We start from the raw sequence: 15,004 nt of genomic DNA, 5'->3' as shown, positions 1-15,004 counted from the left end.
TGGGACAGATACCTTACAACTGAAGGTACCCAATAAATGATGACTTTATATAAAATAATCTTACTGATATTTTAAATATTATTGTGGGATTCAATAGATAATAAAAGGATCTTAGTAAACATCTAAGATTTGAATACTTAAATGCTATTTAAATGTGGTTTTGGTTGTGGGACAGCAGTTTGCACCAATTCTGTAGAATGGCCCATATTTTACACAGACAGATAAAAAATTAATTAAGACAAAGACTGGGAGGAGGGACAAGCCAAAAGAAATTCTGAAAAATGACAAATTTCCTTTTTAAAATTATGGGGAAAATATTAAAGAGAATAGAAGGATCTTGATACTATATGTCACAATGCAACGCAATAGAAAATCTACATGCATTTATTTCACAAGAAATTTAAATTAGTAAAATTGATCTTGGGTAGAAATATTTAGAACAGTTTCAAATAATTACGAATTCCTTTAGAAGGATGTTGTAACACTTGAGTCATTAACATCCAAAACCTTAGAAAAACTTCAAAAGTTTACAGTGATTTCATCATTAGTTTTCATATTCATGTGTTTTTCACTTTAGAATTCTGTTCCAAATAATTAAAATGAAAGGATTTGATCATGTTTGAGTTATTACTTTTAGTTTACCATGATCTTTACTTTAGAATTAATTATACATTGTGCATTATTCACATTAATTATGAACCTGTATATAATTGTTCTTGAGGAATGAAAATAATAATAGTTACAAGTGAACTACAACATTTAACTGAGAGCTATTACTTACTATTTCTTTACTCCGTTTCTTATTAGTTAATAGTAGTTACTAGAATGTTAATATTGTGTTAGTGTAGTTATTCATTAATGATGGAACAGGACTCTAAAGTGTTACCAGATTAATAAGTACAGCAAGCACTCTGTACTTCCTCTATTAATTACAATTTATTTTTAGAGTAACTTACCCTACACTGTAAAGTGACATACATTAAGTCACATTTTGGCTTATGTCTAAAGAAAATGTATTGATTAAGTTTGATATGTTCTTTAAATAATCTTTTTTGTATGAATGTTGTTGTTTTTGATTAATATTAAATCAAAATGTAAGGTTTGAACCAAACCATAAATATATTTAGAGAAAAATGAATAATTTTGGCTATAACAAGTATTTTTTTCTTCAGTGCGAGATCCCCTCAGTGTCCGCCATGCACCCCTGATGCATACTTATGATTTTTGATTTTCTATGATTGTTCACCCCGTATTTTCCGCCGGCACAGTATCATGTGATGAGACAGCGGTGATGATCAAACAAACAAAAAAAAAAATCATAGAAAATTTGAGCTCTTGCGTACGACGCCTCTCTCATACGCAAGCTTTTAGAAGCTATCTATGGTTGAGGATGCCAGTGTTTTGACACCTTAAACACTGTATTTATCTCTTAACAGACTTTTTATACAATCGCAGGCAGAAAAAGTCATCGGGATTTGTCACAAAATTATTGTGTTTGAAGAGGATTACAGATAAACAAGAGATGCATTTATTTCACTCTCTGACGTGTGAATGTCTTCAGACTCTCCTTCATCATGACATTTAAAAACCACTTCATGTGCGTTTGACATTCACACCTCATTTCATTTCCACCCAAAAGGCGTATGTATAGCTGTTGTCATATTTCATATTTCAATAATTCTTTTGTGAAATCCAAAAGTAGGATGCACTAAATGACGCTTTCAGTGGAATTCTTGTTGCCTACACATTGAACATGTAGAATGAGTTAAAATAATTTTTAAATTGAAAAATTTCATTTTCTTGTGAAATAAATGCATGTAGATTTTCTATTGCATTTATTTAATATTCTGTGTAAAAGTGTATATGGGCCATTCTACAGAATTGGTGTAAACTGCTGTCCCTCAACCAAAAACACATTTAAATAACATTTAAGTATTCAACTTTTAGATGTTTACTAAGATCCTTCTATGATCTATTGAATCCCACAATAATATTTCAAATATCAGTAAGATTAATATATATAAAATCATCATTTATTGGGTACTTTCAATTGGGAGGTGTCTGTCCTGAACCCTAACCCCTAAATTTCTACTTGTGAAAGTGATTTTGAAATATTTTTTGCATTTTTTTCCCACTGTTGTTTTCAAAAATTTTAAGTGAACTTATTTTATATTTTATTTTTAAATCATGAAACTTTATGTAAAAGACTGATTTTAACCACACTTGTACATTTTTGATCAGGAAATATTCCTGATTATTTTGGTAGAGACAAAAAGGAACACAATCATTTATTTGGGGGAAATAAACAAAAGTTTAGTACAGTTAAGTGTTTTATGTTTTAGTATACAAGTTAAAATCCTGTAATGTTTTGTGGTCACTACCAACACATTACTGTCACTACTGAAACTGTGCAGTCACGACCGAAACATGGGATGTTTCGTCAAAAATAAAGTATATTGAATGATCAACCATGATGTTATTATAGTGTTTGGTTCAATGTTTATTCAAACTAATGAATCCTTATATTACAGCGCCAAATTATACTTGAAATATTGTTAAAATTGTAATTATTATTGATTTACCTGTGAAAACGTAAAGAAATATGTCAATGTAACCCACATTAAATTATTAAAGATTGTGTTTTGGTAGTGACAAATTTGGGGAGAGGAAAAATATTCCAAAACTTTCTGAAAATACAATATGAGAATGAACTGCACAGTTACTAGAAATGTGTAACTTGGATATTATACAATTTATACATACAACATTTGTGGGAAAATACTTTTTTTTTTCTCAAGAATGACCCGTATAGGAAATGCTCAGTTATGCTAATAATCTACAGTAGTGGCCACAATTGATGCTCAGAGGGAATATTTGTTTTTAACGACCATACAAGTTCGATTAAACGATCAAAATATGAGGGAAAAACTTTAAAGGTGCCCAAGAATGCTTTTTCACAAGATGAAATATAAGTCTAAGGTGTCCCCTGAATGTGTCTGTGAAGTTTCAGCTCAAAATACCCCATAGATTTTTTTAAATTAATTTTTTTAACTGCCTATTTTGGGGCATCATTAACTATGCACTGATTTTTTCAGCGCGCCGCCCCTTTAATTCGCGTGCTCCCTGCCACACGAGCTCTCGATTATATTACAGCACATTTACAAAGTTCACACAGCTAATATAACCCTCAAATGGATCTTTACAAGATGTTCGTCATGCATGCTGTATGCATGCTTCGAATTATGCGAGTAAAGTATTTATTTTGATGTTTATATTTGATTCTCTATGAGTTTGAGGCTGTGCTCCGTGGCTAACGGCTAATGCTACACTGTTGGAGAGATTTATAAAGAATGAAGTTGTGTTTATGCATTATACAGACTGCGAGTGTTTAATAATGAAAATAGCGACGGCTCTTGTCTCCGTGAATTCAGTAAGAAACGATGGTAACTTTAACCACATTTAACAGTACATTAGCAACATGCTAACGAAACATTTAGAAAGACAATTTACAAATATCACTAAAAATATCATGTTATCATGGATCATGTCAGTTATTATTGCTCCATCTGCCATTTTCGCTGTTGTTCTTGCTTACCTAGTCTGTTGATTCACCTGTGCAGATCCAGACGTTACTGGCTGCCCTTGTCTAATGCCTTTCATAATGTTGGGAACATGGGCTGGCATATGCAAATATTTGGGGCGTACACCCCGACTGTTACATAACAGTTCGGTGTTATGTTGAGATCCGCGTGTTTTCCGGAAGTCTTTTAAACAAATGAGATTTACATAAGAAAGAGAAAGCAATGGAGTTTGAAACTCAATGTATGTCTTTTCCATGTACTGAACTCTTGTTATTCAACTATGCCAAGGTAAATTCAAATTTTGAATCTAGGGCACCTTTAAACTTGGTTAAGGCATTTATCTGACAAAACTATTTGGCAAAAAAGGCACAGCATATGTTGACTACGACATTACAGTTATTAATATTTGGTTTGTTCTCTCTTGTTTTTGCATGTGTTCATAATTTCGTTGTTTGATAGCCAAGCCAAAATTCATTGTTTTATAAAAGAAATAAAACAACTGACTCCAAGAACAACTATGCAATATGCTTACAAAATCTTTAAGAAATTTTGAATGATATTTGAATAAAGGACAATGTCAATTTTCCCACATTTATCCACTACCACTACAGTATTTAAACTTTTTTTTTTTTTTTTTTTTTTTTTTTTATAAAAGTCCTCATCCTCAATAATCATGACCTACTGGAAAAGAAATTTCATGAAAATGCAGGGGTCCAAAGGTGAAAGATGATGGAGAAGTATAAGTGAGATGATCTGTTAACACATTCACAGTCAGGACAGATGGGGTTTGTCTATCAGACAGCGTCCAGGTCTTGAGAGTCTGTCATTAATTTAAAACCCACAGCTCTGTCAGTACTGTGGCCGAAAATATGCAATGCTTTTGAATGGTTGAAAAGGCGCCTGTCTTGTAAATAACCTCAATAGGTACCACTGATATAATGAGTGTGTTTAAATCTAGTGTAAATATCCTTAAATCAACCGTTTTCTCCTTAAAAGAATAATTCCTCCATAAAAAAAAAAAAAAAATCAATAAACTTTTGAATTTTGTGGACACTGTCTGTACATTACCGCCATAAAGTATTTGTGAACTAATCTTATAAAGAACTTGTGATGTTTGGGCTGCAAAGATAAATAACATTAATGGGCTCTCGCTGTCATACAATATTTTGTCGAGCAGAGCAAAATGGCTTTCATCCAAAAGAAACTCCAAGGCTTTTCTTGGCAGAGACATTTATTTTGCGTACAGCTTATCAACATTCAATTTTTCACTTCCTATATGCAGAGGAGGTCTGCTTTATTCTCTAGAAAATAAATCACCTTGACAAAGCATGCCTGCAGCATCATTAAATTTGTAAATTAGTTTATAAAAGCTATTTGTTTATGTATTCAAGCTGTCAATGTGACAACATAACTAGACAAGCTATGAGCGCAGTAATGCCTGTGGTGTTGACCGCTGTTAATCTTAGCAGCTGTACTTCATTTACATAGATAGACTGACATTTGCAAATGAATAACAGCAGTCATGAGTTTGCTTGTGTGCTTTTCAGCATTTCTCCAATAGCCGATCTTGTTACCTTTAATTATTCCTGTCTGATTAGGTTGATGCAGACACATGAAATGATCTTTTTGACTTAAATAAAAATAAATACAAATTATTTCTGAAGGGTCATGTGACACTGAAGACTGGAGTAATGATTTGCATCACAACAAATGACATTTTCAAATATATTCAAATAGAAAAAGTTATTTTCAATTCAATGTAATAATATTTCACAATATTACTGTTTTTTACGGAGGAGGATTAGGGCCAAGCAATACTAAAAAAATAAAACCATCTCGAGATTAAAGTCATTAAATTACGAGAAAAAAGTTGTTAGATTACGAGAACAAATTTGTTAAATTCTGAGAAAAATGTTGTTAAATTTCGAGAAAAAAAGTCTAGATAAAATGTTGAGAATAAAGTCATTAAATTACGAGAAAAAGTCGTTAAATTACGAATTTGTTCTCATAATTTAACAACTTTTTTCTCGAAATTTAACGAATTTATTCTCAACATTTTATCTCGACCTTTTTCTCGAAATTTAACGAGTTTTTTCTCGTAATTTAAGGAGTTTATTCTCAACATTTTATCTCGACTTTTTTCTCGAAATTTAACGAGTTTTTTTCTGGTAATTTAACGAGTTTATTCTCAACATTTTATCTCGACTTTTTTCTCGAAATTTAACGAGTTTATTCTCAACATTTTATCTCGACCTTTTTCTCGAAATTTAACGAGTTTTTTCTCGTAATTTAAGGAGTTTATTCTCAACATTTTATCTCGATTTTTTTTCGAAATTTAACGAGTTTTTTTCTGGTAATTTAACGAGTTTATTCTCAACATTTTATCTCGACTTTTTTCTCGAAATTTAACGAGTTTATTCTCAACATTTTATCTCGACCTTTTTCTCGAAATTTAACGAGTTTTTTCTCGTAATTTAAGGAGTTTATTCTCAACATTTTATCTCGACCTTTTTCTCGAAATTTAACGAGTTTTTTCTCGTAATTTAAGGAGTTTATTCTCATTTTACACTTTTTTCTCGAAATTTAACGAGTTTTTTCTCGTAATTTAAGGAGTTTATTCTCAACATTTTATCTCGACTTTTTTCTCGAAATTTAACGAGTTTTTTTCTGGTAATTTAACGAGTTTATTCTCAACATTTTATCTCGACTTTTTTCGAAATTTCGTTTATTCTCAAATTTAACCTTTTTCTCGAGTTTATTCTCAACATTTTATCTCGACCTTTTTCTCGAAATTTAACGAGTTTTTTTCGTAATTTAACGTAATTTAAGGAGTTTATTCTCAACATTTTATCTCGACTTTTTTCTCGAAATTTAACGAGTTTTTTTCTCGTAATTTATCTCGACTTTTTTCTCGAAATTTAACGAGTTTATTCTCAACATTTTATCTCGACCTTTTTCTCGAAATTTAACGAATTTATTCTCAACATTTTATCTCGACCTTTTTCTCGAAATTTAACAAGTTTTTTCTCGTAATTTAACGAGTTTATTCTCAACATTTTATCTCGACTTTTTTCTCGAAATTTAACGAGTTTTTTTCTGGTAATTTAACGAGTTTATTCTCAACATTTTATCTCGACTTTTTCTCGAAATTTGACGAGTTTATTCTCAACATTTTATCTCGACCTTTTTCTCGAAATTTAACGAGTTTTTTCTCGTAATTTAAGGAGTTTATTCTCAACATTTTATCTCGACTTTTTTCTCGAAATTTAACGAGTTTTTTTCTGGTAATTTAACGAGTTTATTCTCAACATTTTATCTCGACTTTTTTCTCGAGTTTTTCTCGTAATTTAACAAGTCAACATTTTTCTCGACTTTTTTCTCGAAATTTACGAGTTTTTTTCTGGTAATTTAACGAGTTTATTCTCAACATTTTATCTCGAAACCTTTTTCTCGAAATTTAACGAGTTTTTTCTCGTAATTTAAGGAGTTTATTCTCAACATTTTATCTCGACTTTTTTCTCGAAATTTAACGAGTTTTTTTCTGGTAATTTAACGAGTTTATTCTCAACATTTTATCTCGACTTTTTTCTCGAAATTTAACGAGTTTATTCTCAACATTTTATCTCGACCTTTTTCTCGAAATTTAACAAGTTTTTTCTCGTAATTTAAACAAGTTTATTCTCAACATTTTATCTCGACTTTTTTCTCGAAATTTAACGAGTTTTTTCTCATAATTTAAGGAGTTTATTCTCAACATTTTATCTCGACTTTTTTCTCGAAATTTAACAAGTTTTTTCTCGTAATTTAACGAGTTTATTCTCAACATTTTATCTAGACTTTTTTCTCGAAATTTAACGAGTTTTTTCTCATAATTTAAGGAGTTTATTCTCAACATTTTATCTCGACTTTTTTCTCGAAATTTAACAAGTTTTTTCTCGTAATTTAACGAGTTTATTCTCAACATTTTATCTCGACTTTTTTCTCGAAATTTAACGAGTTTTTTCTCGTAATTTAACGAGTTTATTCTCAACATTTTATCTCGACTTTTTTCTGGAAATGTAACACGTTTTTTCTCGTAATTTAAGGAGTTTATTCTCAACATTTTATCTCGACTTTTTTCTCGAAATTTAACAAGTTTTTTCTCGAAATGTAACAACTTTAATCTCGAGATGGTTTTATTTTTTTTATTATTGCTTGACCCTAATCCTCTTCCGTAGTTTTTACTGTATTATGATCAAATAAAAACAGCTTTGGTGAGCAAAGACACTTTTCAATTTTTTTTTAAAACTATTCTAAACTTGTGACCCCCAGTGTATATAAATAAAGATATTTGACAAACAGAAATGGAATTATGAGTCCCTTAACAAAGGGGGGCTATATAAATTACTATAAATAAAAAAAATATATAGCATTTTATACATTTATATATCTCTTTTCTCAGCACTCAAAGCACTTTATATATGGAATCTACTCAACCACCAACAACGACACCTCAGACTGTCAGACGACAGATTGTTTTATTAATTATAATTCACATGCAATTATATAAAGTACAAATACTGTTGTCACAGTACCAGGGTTATGTTTAACAGTGGTTGGAGACATCAATTTTACATCAGTTTACATTTTACGTCAAACACAAACATAACATATCTTTATGGTAAATGCTAATAAATGATGTCTTGATGTTTTGAGTCTTTATGATTATATTTATGATTATATTTCTGTGCCCACAAAGCTGTCATTATGGCACAGACATGGAAATCAATATGTAATTGTAATTGTGACATGAAAAGCTCCCAATATCAGAGCCCCATTTGACCAAGAGGAGCTCAGCTCCCTGTACAGCTCTGTAGTTGAGATGTGATCTCATTATACCTAATTGATGGCTTGGATGACATGTGACAAGAGGGAGTACAATAAACAGCAGGTAAATTGGTAGCTGTAATGAATGATAAGATGGAGAGGTAAGGGTAAGAATGATTTATAGCCCATCAGATTGCTGAAAAGTCCATTTAGACAATGCCTACTGACTTGAAGTAGGTGGAGAATATTCAAGAATAACTGGTGAATATTATATTAGAAAACTGAATTTGACAGAGAACTTATGCATAATGTATCTACATGTATAAGATCAGCAAAGTAGCTCATAGCCTCCCACAAATGGTTTTATTCTATTTTATTTCTTGATTATCCGAATCTTGCCTCATTGATAGAAAAAATTTTCCCATTATTTGTATGCCCAGATCCTTCATTATCCATTACTGGACAGTGTTTAATAGGGTTCGAATGAATCTGGTGGCCCTTGGCGGCGGTTGATATTTTCCGGCCACTAGAGAGCGAGATATTGAGTGCTTAGCTTCTCTCAAGATCTGTCTGTAGCTGATTAAGTGTTTGTGGATTGGCTTAGAATGAGCGTTGAGAGCCGTGCTCAGTGTCACCCTCCTTCCTGACTGAGGTATCTTTTTTATTTTTTTCAAAGAATCAGAGGGAAACTCTTTCTGTGTGTTCATGTTTCTTCTGTTTTCTTCTGGAATCTTTCAGAAAGAGTATTATGTATTGTTTTGCTGCTATTCTTTCTATCTACGTTATTATAGAATAATATAGAGAGGTGAAAGAAAATGATTTAAACTTACATTATTCACATCACTAACAAAACAGCATTATGGTAATACCATGTTTTTTTTTTTTTTTTAAACATATTGATAGTATCATGGTAGTCTTTGATGTAAATACCATGGTATATGAATATTGTAATTAATTAGGGATTTCTGCACCTAACCTCAGGTTATCATTGTTCTAAACCCCACTTTAACCCAGCTTGTAATTTTGAAATGGGGTTAGCACTGTATTTTACCCAGGGTTATGGAACTTTTGTGCTGTTAACCTTGCATTGCAATGCCAAACATATGCAGTGTGAAATGATGTGGTGTTAGAATGTTACAAGTTGGTGCTTAGCAACCAACAGCCAATCGCATGCATTATATTCCCATGCTTTGGAAAGTGACAGAAATGTTTTGTATAAACAAAAGGCTATGATTCAGTGTTTGAGAGGCAAAATGTAAAATGGTGAAGAAAATGTGACAATTGGAGTGAAGAAACCTTTTCATTCTTAGTCGGAAAAGTCGATTCAGGATAAACTTGATAGCACAGTTGGTAATATATATAATACGAGGATGCACAATGCTAGAGCCTCCCTGTACATACAGGTACATAAGATGCATTGACTCATTAGGTTTGTGCTGATGAGCTGAGACTGTGTCCTGGCCATAGTTCAGTGTTGTGCCAGGAGGAACATAACGTCTCCGTTCCCTCCATCAGGGAATGAGCATATGACAGTAACTGAGACGTTCCCTTTCTGTCGGTCATGTTCAACGTTATGTCGACTGACATTAGGGGAAAGAATCATAACCACTGAACTGTGTTACGAGTATTGGCGACGCTGATGCTGGCAAGCTGTGGCCGGCCCGTTGGCAACTGCCCTCGCTATGTCGTAAAATATTTGCTGTAACTCCCACATGATAAGGGATGGAGCTACTACAGAAGCAGAGAAGGGGCAGAGCAAGATCTGCCAAGGGAAAGACATGGGTTTACTGACAGGGAAACGGTACCGTGGAAGAATACACCTATGGGATCACCAGGAAGGAATCACTACATATGGGGCACCTAGCCCAGTACAGGGGCTGACCGACCGGGCATGCACACAAGTACTGGGCCTGATGTTGAACTCCTTCACAGAATCCGACTGCTGGAGGATTCTGGAAAATACTCTAATTCAGGGTTTGCCACAGCTGGGGAACTCTCGTGGAGAGCACAGAGGGCACTCGCATCCCCACTAGAGGAGAATGGTGCTGCAAGCGAGACACCAAGCCAGTCTTACTGTACTTTACTTGTTTGTGCCCAACACATGGGAAGAAACCGGCTCCACCCAGACATTATATAATCTCACAAAGGTATTAGGTGTAACCCAGCCTGCAGTCCTGATGATCAGGTTGTGCTTTTTTAGTTACCTACCGTCTATTGCAACATGATGTGTAGCAATGGCGGCAACATACACTTTCAAGCCTTCACTGTAAGCTCAACTAGTAGAGGGAGCTCTGGCTTGAGTGATACCACTGGTGGTAGGCCACTTAAGTCCTCTACTTCCTGTACCGAAGACACAGATGGAGGTTCCAGAGGTCTGGGCGAGGGTGCCACATGGTTCTCCCTCCCTGAGAAAGAAGGTCCTTCCTCAGGGGAATCCACCAGGGAGGGGTTGTCACAAGGACCAGGTCTGGGTGGGCCAGTAAGGTGCAACCATCAAGACCTCAACAACCAATGCTCCTTGTCCTTCTTAACCTTGCACAGTGTGTGCAAGCAGGCTCATTGGGGCAAATGCATATTTGTGTAGGCCCCAGGGCAGCTGTGTGCAAGCCTGTCTGAGCTGAGGGGTGCCTTGGTCAGGGATTAAAAGAGCGGGCAGTGGGAGGATTCCTGGGAAGCAAACAGGTCTACCTTGGTTTCCCAGAATCAACTATAAATCAGCTGGACCTAAATCAGCCGTATGCAACCATCACAGCATTGTCCGTCCGGACCAACATGTGCTTGCCCTGATGCACAGGCCAAAACTGGCGCAGGGCACACAGCACTGCCAGCAACTCCAGGCAATTGATATGCCACTGCAGTCGAGGTCCTGTCCAGGAGCCCCAGGTGGTGTGCCCATTGGATACAGTACCCCAGCCCATTCTGGAGGCATCTGTTGTAACAACAACATGCCTGGACACTTGTTCTAAGGGCAATACTGCCTGTTGAAAAGCAATGTCTGACCAAAGGCTGAAAGTTTGGCGACACATCGGTGTGATGTTCACAAGTGCTGAAGCGGTCTCATATGCATCAATCCAAGCTGCGTTACCACGTCAGCCTCTGAAATTGTTTCAGTGGAACGGCTGTCTTCCCCCTGAACGTATTCAGGCAGTTCAGCAATAAATGTGCACTCTTATTTGTAAGATGTGCCATCATGTCCAACTCCATATTGAGCAACGAGATGCTCTGCAAAAGGGAGTGCTCTTTTAGATGAATTGGAAGAGTGATAGCTCTGATACAGGCAATCACTCAGCCCCGAAACAAAAATCGAATGAGTCAAAGCATGCCACCCAAGTGAGACCCCTTGTGTCAGTTGATACAACATCGAACATGACAGACAGAAAGAGAACCCAGGACTGTGTTCACCCAGGCTTTAGAACGAACCACTGTTAACTATTTAAAATGTGAAAAGCCCTTATATTATGGTGTATCCTGGTGTTACCATTTGCAATCATCACCACCACAGTTCTGTCATCAGAACTGATCAACTTATCCTGTACTGCCATGTCAATAACATCATTTAAGAGCAGTATGTTTGTGTCAATCTCATGAAATCTATCCCAGGTTTATTATTATTTGCATTATGGCATGATTAATTTATGAGTGGGTGGTGTGCTACCAATTTAGTTGCAAAACCCTAAAATAAGCTTTTCTTTTTGTAAAAAAAAACAAAACAAAGGTTTTGTGAGTCCGTTCTGGTTCAGTGATTTGATGATAAACTTTAGTTTCACACCCACCGCTCGCATACCATTAGTAACCAGTGCATGTGTTTTCAGTTTGTCAGCAGTGCATGTGGTGAAACCCAAGCAGATGGTCGAGGAGCTTCGGACCAGCAGTCAGCTTGTGGAGAGCGACAAGGAGACTGTAAAACCAGACTGACATCTCTGATCACGCAGACCAGGATCTCCACACAAGATGTTCCTCCCTCCATCAACACCCAGGAGACACACATATGATGCCAACAAAGGAGCCTGATCTGATTGTAACTGTGACTAGACATAAAAATGACTCTTCAATGGAGCACACGTCCAGCATCTTAAAAACTATTCAATCCACAATTAAAGGTGCACAAAGTCATTTTTGTCTAAATGAATGAATAGTAAAATGATGTATGGTGACGTGAGCTCAATAATCAGTTGAAGTGGACTTTCCCTTCATGGTGGGAAATCAAAAGGCAATTTGACATTATTGACAAAAACTCTAATACTCTCCAGAGAACAATATCAGAACCTCATCAAGAATGTGTCAAGAATGTGGAATTTCATCCCAAAATCAAATCAGAAAATATGTTTTGCTGACAGAAATTTGTAAAAAAACAAACAAACAAAAAATGCATATGATATTAATGCATTTGAACTTTGGTTACAATTATTTATGAAAAGACATAATACATTACATAACCTACATTATGAATACCTTTATAATGCATTATACATAAAAGCTTCAAATAAAGTGTAACCCAATTTTCTTTAAGTATCATTAAATAATAACAATAATTATACAAACAACAGGCTTCAATTTTTTAATTCATTTTTTCTTGTTGATTTTGCTGTAAAATGTGGCCATTTGATAGCTGGGCTCATTTCTGTAACATTAAACCTAGAACAAGAACAACAACAACCAGTAACAAGAGCCTTTAAAGAACAGACATGTAATTATTTAGTGAACTTACAGCAATCCAGTGAAAGAGTGATTGCTCTGAAAATGGCCTTACTGTCCACATCACATCTACACTGTCGAAGTGATATGACGTAGCCTTTTCAATTCAATTAATAATAAATGCCATGTCCAAGACATTTCTCTGTACTGTTTGAACATAAAATGATACAGTTCATATTATAACTTTTATTATCATGCCAATTTATATTGCTGTCTAGGTTCATTGTGTTTTGACATCCATTTCTTACGGCTTCTTTCTCTAAGCACTCAACGCAAAATCACCTTTCCTTGCAAAAAACCCCCCAAACATATTTCATATGTGACCTCACAATCAATTTTCATTTAGAGCAAAGAATAGGTCTGATCAAATAGATTTGATTACTTAAACCATTTACTGCCGATATGCAGTTCTGTCAAAAGCCGCATTAATGGTGGTGCCTTGAGAAAATCAATATCGGCCCAATCAATATTTGTCTGTCTGATTTTTATACTCTAGTCCAGGGTTTCCTAACTAGGTATCCACAATTTCAAATTATATATAGAATTTATTTTATGTACATACAGATGATTAATACAGTGACAAGAAAAGTTTGGGAATATAGCCTTTGAAAATATATGGATTTCTGCGTTGATTACTCATAAAATGTGATCTGATCGTAATTTTCACTACCAATTAATAGAATAAACTAATAACACAAAGTAATTGTATTTTCACATTTTTATTGAATACATTTAGTAGAGCAGGGAAAGTAAGTGAACCCTTGAATTTAGTCATTTGTAGAGCCTTTTTAGCAGCAAAACCTCCACCAAACATGTTCTGTAGCTGCTTATAAGACTTTTTGAGCCATCATGGATCATCCCTCCTCACAAATCTGTTTCAGTTTATCTGTATTTCTGGGTTGTCCTGGCAGCACAGCCTTCTTTAAGCTACGTCACACCATTTTAGTTGGCCTAAGGTCATAATTCAAGGGGAGAAAAAAAAAAAAAAAAACTTTTTAAACCATTCTTTAGTTGATGTGTGCTGTGGATCATTGCCCTGTTGCATCACTCAACCTCTCTAAAGTTTGAAGTCATGAACTGCTGTCCTGACATTCTCCAGTAAAATGTCTTGATACACTTTTGAATTGATTGTTCCTTCAATGATTGTGAAGTGTCCAGGTCCTGAGGCAGCAAAGCAGCATTAAACCATGATTCTCCTCCACCATCATTCACAGTTGGGCAGAGCTTGTGGTGTTGGTGTCCTTTTCCCTCTAAATAAACCACTGTGAAAGCAAATACACCTATTCTCTTACTCTATCAAAGACCAAAGGACGTTCACAGATTATAAATTTTTTGGTGGTCAACATGATGTTCAGTCACACAAAGTCTACATTTCTATTGATGTAAGTTTAGGCCATATTGACTCAGGCACACATAGCTTGTTCAACATGCCAAAACTAAACTAAACTAGAAATCCATATATTTTCAAAGGCTATACTCTCAAACTTTTCTTGTCACTGTATAAATCAACTATATGTACATAAAATAAATTCTATATATAATTTGAAATTGTGGATATATTTTAGTTAATGTAAAAAGCATTGAGTATGACAGAAATCACATTGATCAGGAGAACATTTTTTTCTATGTCCCCTCTAACAAATCACTTCCTTTAGAATAGCCATAAAAAAAAACTTCCTGCTTAAACCTCTAGCCCATTCTTATGACACATCAGGTACCTAACATTTTAATGTTTTTATCATGTTTTAATTTGTGTCTTACTCAAAGGGAATTTTAACAGTTTAGATGTGTTTTAAAAAGTAATTTTAGTCAAAGGGAATTATTTTTTAATGGTTTTAATGTTTTAACTATAAGCCAAGAAAATAACTGAGCCTGTGCACTGACTCAGTACAATGACAAATAAAGATAATAAAGCAAACCTA

General features: G+C 34.5%; 1 protein-coding gene across 2 annotated transcripts in view; it reads left to right on the top strand.

Moving 5' to 3' along the window:
• LOC125277503 (muscular LMNA-interacting protein) overlaps window positions 1–15,004 on the top strand; it is a 54,936-nt gene extending 39,932 nt beyond the window's left edge. For both annotated transcript variants that reach the window (XM_048205913.1, XM_048205914.1), the window contains exon 12: window positions 12,200–15,004. In XM_048205913.1, the coding sequence (XP_048061870.1) occupies window positions 12,200–12,379 (180 nt within the window). In that variant the 3' untranslated portion in view covers window positions 12,380–15,004. The remainder of the gene's footprint in view (window positions 1–12,199) is intronic.

The sequence above is a fragment of the Megalobrama amblycephala genome, linkage group LG10 (assembly GCF_018812025.1).
Source record: "Megalobrama amblycephala isolate DHTTF-2021 linkage group LG10, ASM1881202v1, whole genome shotgun sequence".
Classification (NCBI taxonomy): Eukaryota; Metazoa; Chordata; class Actinopteri; order Cypriniformes; family Xenocyprididae; genus Megalobrama; species Megalobrama amblycephala.
The sequence above is the reverse complement of the archived record's forward strand: the minus strand, read 5'-3'. Positions and strand labels throughout refer to the sequence as shown.